The sequence below is a fragment of the Lytechinus pictus genome, chromosome 7 (assembly GCF_037042905.1).
Source record: "Lytechinus pictus isolate F3 Inbred chromosome 7, Lp3.0, whole genome shotgun sequence".
NCBI classification, from domain to species: Eukaryota; Metazoa; Echinodermata; class Echinoidea; order Temnopleuroida; family Toxopneustidae; genus Lytechinus; species Lytechinus pictus.
Window position 1 is genome coordinate 13805062 of NC_087251.1, and position 15409 is coordinate 13820470.

Sequence of the window (15409 nt, forward strand, 5' to 3'; positions counted from 1 at the left end):
TTATCTGCTATTTTTACAACAAACTATTCTTCAGGGTGAACTTCCCCTTTAACCCTCAAGCTCCCGGGGTATTTTGATTCTTGTCATTCCCGGGGGGGGGCCATTATGGCCCCCCCTTAAGATCTCGGCCGCGGATCGCGCGAGCGACGCAAAAATTTGCACGCTGGTAGTGTGTGATGTAATTTACAAGGCTGTATGGTAAAATTTTCCAAAATATTGAGATTTTATTTTATATGAATTAATTATGCTAATTTATGCATAAATCATACTTTTTGCGCTAATTCACTAAACAAAGCTCCTAGAATGCTAATTTTTGGTAAAAATATTCTTTGTAGCATTCTTAACAATCGCAATTAAAAAAAACTTCGGTTTGGAAATCAATTTCTTATGTATTTTATTGTTTTATGAATTTCTTATGTATTTCTTTGTTTTTTTACTTTTGTTTTTTTTATTGTTTTTTCAATGGAAATCGTTCCAGACTTAGTTCTGATCATAAACAAGGCAAAATTAATTTAGTTTAATCAGTAAAAGTAGAAATAATGATACATTTATGAATTTTGGCGAAATACACTATTTGCATTGGATTTGTACATGAAATCACGTTTATGAGCAATTTTGGGTCTGACATGCACTTATATAATGTTGCGTAATGTCGTAACCGCGTACCCGGGCGCCACAAATTTGGTCTCAAAATTTGCGCGAGACTTGAAAGTAAAAAGTCAGTGAGCGGCGAGGTCAAAAAATTTCGCGCAGCAGATATATCGCGAAAATTGTCGAGGGGGGGCCATTATGGCCCCCCCCCGGGAGAATTAGGGTTAAGATCTATACTATTTTACTATGTACCTCAGTTTATCAACAGAATAAAATCAGGGTGGTTGACAGTGTTTTGGGAAGGGGGAGGGGTGCTGTCCTGAAAACAAGTCAACTGGTATTCCTTAGTGAATCATTCATCATTAATTTTTACTCAAAACTTATTCACATGTGGCTGAGAACTTGCACCAAGCTTGCCTGACTTATCAATACAAATTAAGGACGTTCCACAGTTAAAGTGAAATCCATGTCATTTTCACCAAACTTTGCACATAGATACTTTAGAACCTTAATATTCGAAATATGCAAAAATTAACATAGGTCCATGTGCTTGATTTTTTGCTATAGAGCTTTAAAGTTCACCCAAACTGATGCTCTTAAGAATTGCGCATTCAAAAGAATTTGGCATTTCTAGACCGCCCAAGATTACTACAATGAGTTTAAACCTCTATTACTCGGTCAAAGTACATGAAAAAGTCATCAGAGTTAATAATTGTATCGTTAGAATGGAGAATCTATTTATAGTGCTATTTGTTTGCAATTTTAAGTTTAACGGCACTGTCAGTTCTTAAAAATGGCGTAATAGATAACAAAATCCCAATCTTAAAAATGTGAAGTTTCAGTAACAAACTACAAACGTACAATAAATGCTGCACTTTATTCAAAATCCATGTCATTTTCACCAAAATTTGCAGAGTTGTAGAGGAAGGTATAGCTAAGACTCAAAGAGGTACAAACATTAAAAAATAGGGGTTCATGTGCTTGTTTTTAAACTATCAGCATTTTTATTAGAGCAAATGTGCTTTTTAAAACACCAAAAATGCGCCGAATGCTTTGTATCTATGTGAAGAAAAAATCAAAACCACTCTACCATTTATTCAATCTCGGGGTAATATTCGTGATTCTTGGCAGCACTGCAGAGTAAAGTATTTTGAAATTGTAGAGAATTTTTTTTAATGGTCCATGGAATAATTCCATTTTTTAGCTTCATGAAATAACGCATCGGATCTGCAGTTAAAGTGCAGAAGATGAGAAAAATCAGCTCATACCCGCAGCTAATTAATCACCTGTTCATCCATTGTGACGTCAGCGCGCAGAGTGTAAACTATGCGCAGATCATAATGCGCGCAAACATAACTATGGAACGTCCTTAAAGTATTGTTAATCATCAAGAGGTTATTGCCTAGTTCTATGTCCAACGCACAAGACTTCTTAGGCCCATGTGGAGCGTTGTAGCCCAGTGGATTAGTCTCCGGACTTTGAAACAGAGGGTCGTGGGTTCGAATCCCAGCCATGGCGTAATTTCCTTTGGCAAGAAATTTATCCACATTTTGCTGCACTCAACCCAGGTGAGGTGAATGGGTACCTGGCAGGAATTTATTCCTTGAAATGCATGTGCGCTTTAATCTTAGTAATTATGGCTGCCAAGCTACAGCTGGGGTAATAATATCCAAGTCCTTTGGAAGCGCATATAGACATTATTCATAATTGTGACATGCGCTATACAAGAACTGTGTATTATTATTATACTACCTTCCCAACAATCTCTTTTTCATTTCTGCATTACTGCTAATTGGTGAATTCAAGTTCAAGGTCTGTTAAGTTTAAGCACTTCATTTTGCAGATATTTATGTATGCTTTTTAATTGATTTTTTCATTGTTACAAGATGCAACACTTTTGACGAGTGTCATTCACCCACAATTTTCTGGAGTTTACTTTAAAGGGATGGTCTGGGCTGAAAATATTCATATCTAAATAAATAGAGTAAAATTCACAGAGCAAAATGCTGAAAATTTCATCAAAATCAGATAACAAATAACGAAGTTACTGAATTTTGAAGATTATCGTTAATTTGTGAAAACAGTTATAAGCACATTGTCATGAATATTCATTAGATGTGCTGATGATGTCACATCCCCACTTTCCTTTTTCTTATGTTATTACATGAAATAATAAATGATTCATTTTTTCATACATCTTTAAATGATGTGTCTCCATTATGATAAAATAAGTTGAGGCAATAAATAACTAATGCACTTAATCAGTTGTCAATCCAATTGTTTTAGTTCTTGGTAGAAAAATTGTGACAAAATCTAATTTCATATAATAAAATACAAAAGAACAAGTGGGGATATGACATCATCAGCCCACCTAATGAATATTCATAAGGACATGCCTAGAACTGTTTCACCGGAATAATGCAAATCTTTCAAATTCAATAACTTCGTTATTTGTAATCAGATTTTGATCAAATTTTCAGCATTTTGCTTTGTTAAATTTACTCTATTTATTAAGACATAAATATCTCCAGCCTGGACCATCCCTTTTAAGACACTAGGCATTAATTAATCAAAAACTCTTTATCATTGACTACATTTCAAGTAATTCACCATATGAAAATGTCACTTACACAACATTTTTGGGTGATATTTGGTGAAAGGTGTATCTTTGAATTGAAATTTCAACCAGTTATTAAGTGATGGTAGGTGGAAGGGGTCGAAAAATCAAGATATAGATAAGCCCTTCATCACTATTAAAATATATTTAGTTACAGAGAATGGTTTTACTATAAATTATGAGCCATGCTGACAAAGTTATGTAGTAGGTGAACAGATGATTTAATCGACAATAGAAATTATGTAAAGGGATATATATATAGTACTGACACAAAAAAAGTCACAATTGAAAAGGGGGTGTTACTCAAAATTTGCAATCAATTTCACATCAGTTTTTTGTTCCAATAGTATTTGTTACAAAAGTAATGTCCTGCAATTGATTTCTTCTTGATTTTGGTCTGTTTCTTGCTACAGAAAATATGAATTGCTTAGCTTTAGTTAATCAACCTATTACAAATTTGAAGAAAAAAAAAAGATAATGCAATCAATTGCAAATATGTTTCTTTTAACACCCCCTTGCACTGACATAACAAATGATGGAATGTCGTAATTATAAAAGGCAGTACATCTACATCCATATCCAGTACTATGATCAGTGAACAAAAAATTAAAATTATATGTAATGTAATACTACATAAACGTAATGCGAGCTGAAATATTTCGGATTAAAACTATGGTAAAATGCACTTTTTTTGTGTCAGTTTTGTTCTGTTCCAAGTATAACATTACTTGAATTCTGGTTTATGCATTTAAAATTGAAAAGAAACCTGAATCAAGTTTATAAGCCAATTCACATTGTTTTTCAAAGTGACATTTTCCTTTTATATTAATTATAAAAGGCACTTGACATATTGTCATTTTATTGAACACCCTGTAGAGAATATCTGGTGCATTTGTTTGCCTGAATGCATTAGCATGTTAGCTTTCATTTGGCCATGTTTCATATACCAACCATTAAGAGCACTTTCTTGCTGTTCTTTGAATTTCATTAAAAGCATAACAATTGAAACCAGAGCAATTTACAGGGGCATGTTTGTAACTTCAAGGGAACTTTGCAGAAAAAGTTGTGTTTGAACACAGTTCAAAAAATCAATCCCAAATATACATTTTTGATAGGATGAAAATCATTTTGTAGAAAAAATCATTAGCCTCTGTATATTTTCTTGGCTTGAATAGAAAAATATTGCATGAGATTGATTTCATATTTTCTTTAAAGATTAAAAAAAAGCTGACAAAATTGTGAACCTTTGCCACAAATTGAATTATTCCTATCTGCAATTGATATCCTTCATGAATGAAAAAACAGTGAATCACAGCTTAAAACTATTCCAAAAGGTACTAGATCCATTTCTGATAAATACTGAGGTATTCATATCTAATATTCAATCAGACATTTCGTCTTTGAACAAGAGCTTCAAACTTGAATTTCTAACAACGTAAAAAAGCACACTTCCTAAAATCACTCTTCCATTGAAGCCTGTAGTCAATTTGGTAAATGATGCATTTTCTCTGAAGCATTATCAAAATATGGATATAATACCTTTTGGAACTAAACTTTTTAAATAAGAAATTACCCCTGTGTCTGTGATGCATAGATATTCAAAAGGCACATTCATATATATGCATTCACAAAGATTTCATACATTCACCATACAACTAATCAATGTAATTCAAGTTGCTGTGTTGACAAGGTTACTTATGTTGCCAAGGCTACAATATTAAATATTAGAATAATATTGCACTTTCACAAATAAAATAAATAAACACACACTAGATTCAAATATGTACAGATTATACATAATTAAAAAACAATCGTGAGAGTAGCAAACCGTTCAAATCTTTGCATTTGGCATAAGATAGTGGCTTCATTTTTTTGAGATACAGGTGAAATTTGGATACAATACCACATAAGGCATTTTTTTGTTTTGGCCATTACAAGGCCTTGCCTTTTACATGAGAAGTTTTCATAACCAAAGCAGATAACTTTTATCTCTGATAAGCCCCAGCAGTGAGGAATTCAAACCAAGCGGGGGGTGTCACAAAGAGTGAAGTCTAAATAAAAGACAAGCTCAAATGCCAATGTGCACCTTATCACTGATTATTACACAGAGGCGTACATATCCAGAGCATATTACCAATACTACATGTACCATGCATTGTATACTACACAAAACTGAAAATTTAGGTATGATTTTTAGTCAGACTTAAATCTTTGTGAAACATCCTGCAGGTTTGAATCTGGCATCTAAATAATGTTCCAAAATGACATAATCTGATGGACCTTGGATTCCTCGGAAAGATCAAAGGCAATCTATCTTGAGCTTCCATGGGAGTAGATTAAAATTTTCTGGCACCAGACTGAAATGTACTGAAAAAAAAAATTGCAGTGTAATTGCATCTTTAGGGGTCAGCCAAGTCTTATGCTGCACCAAACATTGCTTTGCTTGCTTCAGGGAATGTGAGATAATCATTTTTACCACATGAGGAGATGGATTCCACATACAGCATGACAAACGGTTATTGGTCGTAAACTGGATTCCACTCTGGATGATGGACAACACCTGTTACTTGGTAAACACTCTAATTGTGTCCAATTCTTCCATGATAGCTGATGTTAGACAGTCTTTACTACTTTCTAGAGTTCTTCTGGTACAGTCTGATTGAGAAAGTTGGGTTGACTTTGTAGCTCTGTCTTTCTTCCTGCTTGGGTTGTGAGGTTGGTGCGTGATTCTAGGTATTCTCTCAGGACGGTAGGTGGGCGTGGGACTGTGGTTGGTCGACTACCCTGACTGGTATCTACAGGTGAAATTAAACCATGAATACATATAGACAAATAAAGTATTAAAATATTCAATCATTTTAACCATGTCATTATCAGGGTGTTATCGTCAACATGGTCAATAGCATTCTGACCACCACTATCATCATTTTAATCGTTGTCATGTTTGTCTTCTTCATCATCACCATCATCAGCAGCATTAGTGGCATCATTGCCATCAGCATCATTATGATCATCATCATCATTCATTAGATTGCCATGATGCCATCAACATCACCACAATCACCATTATCATAACCAACATCACCAGCATCAAGATCATGATTATCATCACAACCATAATCAAAATCATCATCAACCATTATAATCATCTTAATCATCATCATCATCCTTGTCACAATCATCACAATTACAATCAAAATCATCATCAACCATTATAATTATAATTATCTAACAGCATCATCATCACCATCATCATCCACATCATTGTCAATATCATCATCCACATCATCATAATCTCTCATCACCAATAGCACGAGTATACTCACTCGGAGGTCTTCTTTCAGCAACCGTCTCAAGGAGAGAGGCCAGCATCAGTATCTCCTGCTGGAGTTTGTCCGTGATGTCTGATACCACCTGCTCCCGATGGTCAGCACGGCGACAGAGATCAGTGATATCATCAAGGAACACCTGATCTCGCTTGGCAAACTCATCCTGCAGGGCCTTGTCCTTCTCCCAACCTACTTCTAGGTGTCCTGCACAGAAATAAAGAAGATACATAAGGTCACATTGACTTGCTATCAGCAATAGTTTCACCCTTCAGAGTAAAACAAAGGGTAGCTTAACTTGCAGAAACAACATTCACCTTTCAGTAACCTGGGCTCCATAACACAAAGCCTAGCAATTGATCAAGGAACAAATTTTTGTGAATGATTTCAGTGAAACTAATGTACAATAAATAACACTAAACAATTTTATTGTTATCAGGACATCTTCATGCAAAGTCATATTATCATTGTGGTCACCTTGATATCTTCACACAAATCAAAACTGCCAGCATTTTATAAAAGATGCTTATTACAATGCCACAAGCCTTATTCGGATTTGACGCAACAAAATTTGACAACCTTTACCCACTGTTCACACAAGTCAAGTTCAATTTAATACCGGTACCCCACTTATGTTGCTAAAGAGTACATTATATACTTGAAATCTATTTTTAAAAAATGTCCAAATTGTGTGGACAACTCATCACATGATTTCATTTTAACTCGTAATGACATCAGGAGGCATATTGAATGATGTCAAAAAATTGTTTGCTCATTCTATAATTTTGCATCAGCTTTTAAACAAAATTATTGGTTTGCAATAAAATTGTCTCTTGCCCCAGCAATATTTGATGCCTCATTTCCCAATAGCTTTGTACGCAAAAACCTTGTCATGCTACGTCTGAATGACCCCATAGAAGGTAGTGAACCAAAAGAGTAATAAACCCACCTCTTTGGGAAATGACAAGATGTTTTAGGCTCTCCTCCAGGCTGCTGTGTCTTGATATCTGCTCTTCAATTGAAACACTCTCCTTCTTCATCTTCTCAATAGCCTGCATTCAACATCATACAAACATTCATTAATACATTTAGGTCTCAAAGCCTGTGTTCAAGAACATCATACATACACTCATTAATAATAGCCTACATTCAATAACATCATACAAACATTACTTAGCAGGTCTCAAAGCCTGTGTTCAAGAACATCATACATGGTAAAATAAATAATACTAGTATTTTCTTATATATTGCCTAATACTTGCTTTATCCAAAGCTCCAAATTGAAACAGTCAATGTGGCTTCACTATTTAAGTGTACAACACTCAACATGTTTTGAACACAAAATGTCTTTTTTTGTGACTCAGCATGTCGTTTTAAATAATTTTCCAATGATATATCTTAGATCAAGAGACAAGCTGTACCTCAACAGATGAGGAAAATTAAAAATCTTTGTGTGCAAACAGTTGTACTCCTAAACCCAGCACTTGGAAGCAACATTGCCCATTTGAGGATCACCATAGAAAGTAAATTGAGGATTCTCAAACTTTCATTACATTCTTATTCCATAATGATGTTTGATAAATGTTTCTTTTATTTGCTCCTCTCTACCTTTTCTTCCATTAAAGGTGATCCCCTGGATTAAATTCTCTATTTAGATATAGCATTTCAATAACTTCACTTAATTAATGTATAATCAATTTTCTTAATGGTGTCTTCACTTTCAGTTTCTTTTACTGAGATATCTTGTACTTATATTCATATTTTTTTTCTTTTCTCTTAGCGCTTTGAAACGTCCGTATAGAGCGCTTTATAAATTTTGTACATTATTATTATTATTATCAAGAAACTTCTCAACCAACCAAGCTGACAGAAGATTAACATTTTGAATGAAAGGTGCTTAAAATACACTGTCCTGCTTTGGCTAGGAGATATCAATCACTTACCCCTGTGAATTTGACATTCTCTTCAGTGACTGCCTTGAGTTTACGTCCAGCGTGAAAGATGTTTTCTTCCAGCTCTTGTAACTCTCTACCTTGTTCTTTCATCCTTCCCAGTGCAGCTGAACGTTGCTGTTTTAGCAAGTGTCTCAATGCCACCTGGAGGAATCAAAATTGTCATTTCTCCTTAAATTTGGCAATCAGGAGTAACTTTAATGAAGATTAAAACCTCCCACATGCTATTCAATTATTTAATCTATAAAAGGAGTCATCTTTCAATGTTTCAAACAAATTCATGCCCCATACAATTGATGTGGACATCATCATCATCAGCCTAAGATAAACGAATGATAAGTTTTTATGAAATGATTGTAAATGGATTTTATTATGTTCTTATATTATTTCATCAAGGGGCCCCTTTCACAAGCTCTGCTTCTATGGGGTCCCAAACCTTCCATGTTATATTCTCTTTGCCAACCTTTGTGCTAAATAATTGTATTATATCACTTGATTGGTTTAAATAAACTTATATCACTTATATCACACTATGAAGAAGAGAAATTTGATGACCTATGTTAGGTCTGATATAGAAACAGGTTCTTGGGAGTATTTCATGAAGAGTCCTGTCACAGCTTTTCAACTGAAAACTTTTGGAAGATACTTTATTCATAGCATCTGATTGGCTGAGAGCAAATTTGTCAGTGAAAATCAATGGTAAGATGCTTCATGAAAGGCTCCCCAAAGCACAATCTCAACAAAACCTAATTTAATGAATAAAAGTCAGGCACAATTGCTTGTTCTGTTTGTTTGTTAACTGTATTCTATAAAATCTCTTCCCAAAAAATGTATGCAGAAAATTAACTTTATTGTCGACTGGTAGTACTTTATTACATCAGTGACATTGGCAATCTTATCATTAGATTATTACATTTTAATCATTATCAAACCCTTACCTCACCACATAAGGGATGTACATATTAATATTAGGAAGTGTTATTTTAGTAAACTATGGGAATCATGCAAAAGATATATTTAGAATAGATTAAGAAAGCAGTTATGGTTTAATTGTGTAAAGACATACATCAAAATCTACTACTACCATTACAAATGTACACTTAACATGCATGGTATATAAAACTGATTCTATTTCTATAACTATGTTAGTAGAACACTGCAATCACACAAAACTTGCCAAAATGGTTAGTTAAAAACACTGATAAACAATCCAAGGAAAACATGCAAAGGGATGACTAGTCACATGACATGAACTAAGATGATGATAATAATGATAATTATTATACTTATAATATTTTATCAGAACCTGTCTAAGTGCTCTATGATTATGCAGCATACACCCTGGCTTTAGCAGAGCATCTGTGACTTTATATAAAATGATACAGATGTATCATATGCTTTAATTAATGTTCTTCTTCATTCAAATAGATGACCAATAAAACAGAGTCAATGAAATGAAAAACAGAGATGCCTCAATCAAATTTTATACCCTCAATCTCTCACCATAGAACCGATGACATACATCAATTAGATGTATCTAATACCTAACAGCAGTCAAATGAAGTAACATCATAAATAGAGAATATCTTCACTATAAGATTTCATGCATAACAAAAATAAAATGCGCTTCTGGGGTGTTTCATGAAGAGCTTAAAGTCGTCTGATTAAAAGTGCCAACATGCACATGATATTTAACACATAATCTCATTGATTAATACATAGTAGAGCATGCCCTGCAATGTGGTGATTTAACTGGGAAATTAAGTGCAATTTTTAGTCAGATTTAAATCTTTGTGGAACACCCCATAATTCAAATCAATACATGACACACATGTATTGACAAGACTAGGAGAGCATTGCTATAGAATCCAGTCAATTACTAGTATCCTAATGTCAAGGCACATCTACAATGAAATTGTGAAATTTACTACGGATAACACAAATTCTATTTCACTTGCTATTCATTCAATTATTCCTAATTTACATGTCATATGTACATAAATTAGATTCACATTCCTAGAACCTTAAGGGGAAAACCCTTAAAAGGGTATAAAGCCCATGATTTTTTTTTCATTCTTGTGTTTATACATACATGTATAAACCAAATTACGGAGGCACAATATGCCCAAATATAATAAAGCACTCTTCCCAAATATGTAGTGACAGCTGTAATATGGTACACGAATCATTGACTACATTTGACTCTACCAACATTGTAAAAGTAAATTAAAAAAGAATTTGAGTAAATATATACTAACATGCAATAGTATGAATTTGACTACTGTACTATATGCGTATTGAAATTGTGCATTTACATGCCTATAAAAACTAATAACATGTAATTTTTATAAAATGAAACGATAGATGAAACAGTTGATATCATGGAAAAGAGAGAATGGACCATAACTCCTTGAGTAACTGATTTATAAATATATTGACTTTCTTTGATGACACAATTTTTTTAATTTTACAGACCACCGAGTTGATGATGATTCAGCTATTAAAGGCCCATGTCATGTTAAAATTACTACCTTTCCATAGGTATAAAAAAAATTATAAAAATAAGCAATTTGTAATATTAATAAGGTAATTGTCCATCCTTTGCTTCCATGACAACAAAACCTCGGAAACATAAAATGTTTTCAAGATAAAGGTTTTCAAAATGTTTTTGGAACATTTTGAAAAAAGTTTTGAGTCTGCTGGGAAAGTGCTCTATGCAAGCAGAAAAATAACATTTTCAAATGAACATTGTGAATTATAGTCTAGCTACAGAAACTATGAACTTAACATAGAGAAATAGATCAAAATACTGCTCTACTCTGAAATACCTTTGAGAGACTCTTAAAGGTTTTATTTCTGGTCTCATCCTCTGACGTGAAGAGAGATTCTCCGATGGGAGGAAGTTCAGGTAGTTTGACTTTGACCTATGTAAGGGATAAAATCTAATAGCTATTCCAACCACAAAATCAAAAGGAATATCTCTAGAGATACAGTAAAACATAGGAATATTGCACATAAAATGCACAATAAATATTCTTGTGTGATTTGCAAAAGGTATTGATGTGCAATGTATGTTGGTTTTGTATTACATGATGACAAAATTTGAAGAACTAAGAAACATAAAAATGTAAATTATTGCTTTAGAAATTAAAGAAATATGAAAAACAGAGACTATTAAATGTAGGTGAAAAAGCAGTTGAAGAAATGTTCCATCTAAAAAGTTTAAAAGATATTCAGTCATTGTCATTTATTAAGACAATGTTCCATCATTACTATCAAACATATTGATAAAAATATATAACTGGTTGGATTCAACATAAAATGTCAATCAGCAATATAATGCAAAAATTTGCTACCTTAAAAAATATAAAAATTGTCTATGTAATGATTTCCATTTGTATCATTTTCATTATTTTGGCGATGATAGATTTTTATTTCTTGAAATTAGGAAGGGCTACCAACAATTGGGTATTATACATATATTTATTTCATACAGCCCCAAATATACCCTGCTTAAGGAATTGTATTTCTGCTTTATGTAATGCAAGTAGAAATTTGTAAAGAAAGGGAAGATTGATTTTGTCTTCCCACAAAACTTGAATTGAAAATATGAAATAAAAACAAACAGCAAACAGATGAATATTAAAAAAAAACCTAATGACTGATTTCTTCTAATGACATGCCTTAAACAATTTTACAAAGCTCTTTGTAAATAAGTTAGCTGTTTCTAAACACATAATTTTACAAGCAACTGGAATGTCAAGTGCAAAGATGGTTAGGTCAAATAATTTCATGACATATCAACAAAATAGTATGTCAAATGAATCAAATGAATCAATTTTTATTACAGCAAAAAATATAAACTTTAAAAATGTATTTTAACATGGGTAAAATGTTCATCATTATCTGCACAATCACATTTCTGCTAATGTGGATGAGGCACAGATTTGTATGAACCACATTCCCATTGTTCATAAGACAGCTTTGTGAACCAGTCTAAAATATGTATAAATTCTATTGCAGGGTCAAAATCCTTATTTCACCCCTCCAGACACTGCAACATTATGGAGATGAATTAACAAAAGTAAGAAAACCCAGGATAATCATATTAATCACAAGCAATGTATGCTCTTCATCTTACAGCATGAATGGGAAATAAATTAGTGTCCAGTTGGCAACTTTGCTGGTAACCACACACGTTATCGGTTTATTTGCACCAACAATATGACCAAATGAAGATAAATTGCTTAATTACCATATAAAAGATTTAAGCTAAGCTACAATTCACAGCCCATATCTTTAGCCAAGTTAATTAAATTATTAAGAAAAAGAAATTGCTTTTTTCTAAATATGTCACAACACAAATTCTCCCATCTTACTAAAATTATACTATGAAGTTTTTTAAACCTGTTGAAATCCATTTCAGTACATGCATGTTACAGTAAATTGACAATACTGCATTTTTTTTATGATACATTGAATGACTGATGAGCATTATTTCATTAGTGTTTACCCCCACCCCCCCCCCTCTTTCTCTCTCATAATGTTTCATTCTTTTTGCTGTATTCAATGTTCTAATTTATGGCACAAAAGTTTTAATGGCAAATGTACATATTTACAACTGAAATTATTGAGTTTTATCATAATACATGAACACCTTATTCAGACACTACAATTACCAGTTTAAAATTATCCATATGATACCAGTAGGTTTAATAATTAGTTATCTCTTACACATTTTATTTTAAGGATGGGGGAAATTAATGGGGGACAACGGTGCATTTGGTGCAGCAAGCGTGAGAGATTATCAATGATTATGGGAAATAAATAAGACGGAAATATCCTCCACCTTGGGTGGTAAGGCGAAAAGTGCCTTGTCCTGTGCATCAGCCAATCACCATGAAGCATTCAATTCAAACAAAAACAAAAAGAAAAGGCAAAAAGAAAAATGAAGAAGTTGAGAACATGATGCAAATAAGGAATTTCTGAATAAAGATGAGCAACATAACAAAGTGAATGCCTGTCAGAAGACCATAGAGAATAACATGATCAGGGTTTTTAGTGGTAAAGGATTTCAAAAGTATCCTGTATGTTCAAAGAGAAAAAATATGTTCAATAAGACAATATACATAGGAAAATGAAGGATTATCATAGATGATTTTCAAATATTCATAAAATTTCTGATTGTACAGAATAGGATTTGGGTACAATTAGGCCAATGGCCTAACAATTTATAAAAACTTCATGGTCCAAATTCACAACGGCAGTTTAGTTAGTACCTTGGTTTTGAACCATTAGCAAATGTTGATTTCATGACAAAAATCTGATTAATTTATTGTATACAGTGAGAAAGTTGATGCAATAGTAAATACGTGCTTTTATCACAGGGTAATAAATTCACAAATGTTGGTATGGTTTGACACCTACTTTTCATCTTAATGATCTTACTTAAATGAGTGCAGTAATAATCTATATTGATTTATACAGAGTGGTCTACAACCACAGTAACAAGAGTGAATTCCCTTGTGACATTAGACCTTCCTCAATCGCTAAATCAAATAGTCATACATTAAATCTGCATAACTGTGGTTTTCAAACGAACTTTCTGTATTCTAGCCAATTACCCTTGTACCAGTAACCACTGATCATGAATCATAATCCTCCTATGGTACCCTGAGAGTAATGTACAAATAATGAAGGTGAACAAAAAATAGAAGAGGTGACTGATAACATACTGAATAACTCTTACATCATAATACCTGGGAATACCATTGCTGTGAATATATGTGACATATTGCTGAATAAATTCAGGGTGACATATATTTAAACATATGGGACTATGCGGGGAGGGAACTTGTAAGAACAAACCCATATTGAACAAGGATGAGACGGTGCTCTTGATATCTACTTACTTCCTCAGTCTCACTCTCAGGCTAAATCAGATAATGGATTCAATAGAATCTGGTTAACTTGGGAAAGCATCGTTTCATTCATGTCATAAACAAATTAGTTGTAAGATACTTACAATGACTTCTTTAAATACAAGCATAATGCAATCATGGTAGTATCCAAATATAAACCAATCATTAATAGAGTGTAATGGAAGTAGAAGTATGCAACTAGTTTTAGAAAAACTTTATGTAATGCATATAAATATCTCTCTAATAAAAAAAAAACACACATGTCTTTGCATTATCTTTACCATTAATTCATATATTTGGTGCTGTTGGTTTTACAGAAACTTGATGTTCAAATGTATTAAAACTAATGGAAAAGAAACATATATGTATATGCATGTGTATGATTATTTTTCAATCATTTTAACATTTGATATTATGTTCTAAAAAAGTTAACTTTCCAATACATATGCCTCAAATGGTATTAATGAAAATATTTATGGAAGATTGAACATTTGCATTCATTAATTACCCGGACAAACATCAAACAGCAAATACATGAAGCAAAGCATGATGGGAAATGCGAGTTATAAGTCTCCACATGCATTCATGGTTGTTTTTTAAAGTCATAATTAGAATAAAAGGAATGGGGTGTGACAGTTCAATTATAAATAAAATTAAAGAAAGGATATTAGCTTTGGCTGATCTTATTCATTAGCATAAAAAGAGCAAAAGATATATGGAATCATGGCTGCTTTCACGCTAGCAAGTATGGGGAGAAAACTCAAATGTTAAATAACAACAATCAAAGTACTTATATCACACATGAAATGAAACCATTTGATGCTCTGCAGTTATGAGTTAATTTGCATTTATCAAATTGTACCACAAATTTTAATACAGAAATGTCTTTAAAACCCCCCATTATTATACCAAGTATACATTTTGATATGAAAGTACATTTTAGTATGTATTATGATATGAAAATAGACAATATTGTTCTCTTACTCTTATTTAGTATATGTT

General features: G+C 32.8%; 1 protein-coding gene across 5 annotated transcripts in view; it reads right to left on the bottom strand.

Annotated features, from left to right (window-relative positions):
* Positions 1-3409: 3409 nt before the first annotated feature.
* Positions 3410-15409, bottom strand: part of LOC129264918 (myosin-13-like) — a 30147-nt gene continuing 18147 nt past the window's right edge. The window contains exons 18-23 of one of the 5 annotated variants that reach the window (XM_054902881.2): positions 14399-14419; positions 11315-11410; positions 8478-8630; positions 7484-7586; positions 6535-6741; positions 3410-6003 (exon numbers count right to left, since the gene is read on the bottom strand). In XM_054902881.2, the coding sequence (XP_054758856.2) occupies positions 5843-6003; positions 6535-6741; positions 7484-7586; positions 8478-8630; positions 11315-11410; positions 14399-14419 (741 nt within the window). In that variant the 3' untranslated portion in view covers positions 3410-5842. Of the gene's footprint in view, positions 6004-6534; positions 6742-7483; positions 7587-8477; positions 8631-11314; positions 11411-13335; positions 13366-14398; positions 14420-15409 lie in introns of all 5 variants that reach the window. The other 4 variants (XM_064101978.1, XM_064101979.1, XM_064101980.1 and 1 more) reach the window with 4 other exon arrangements.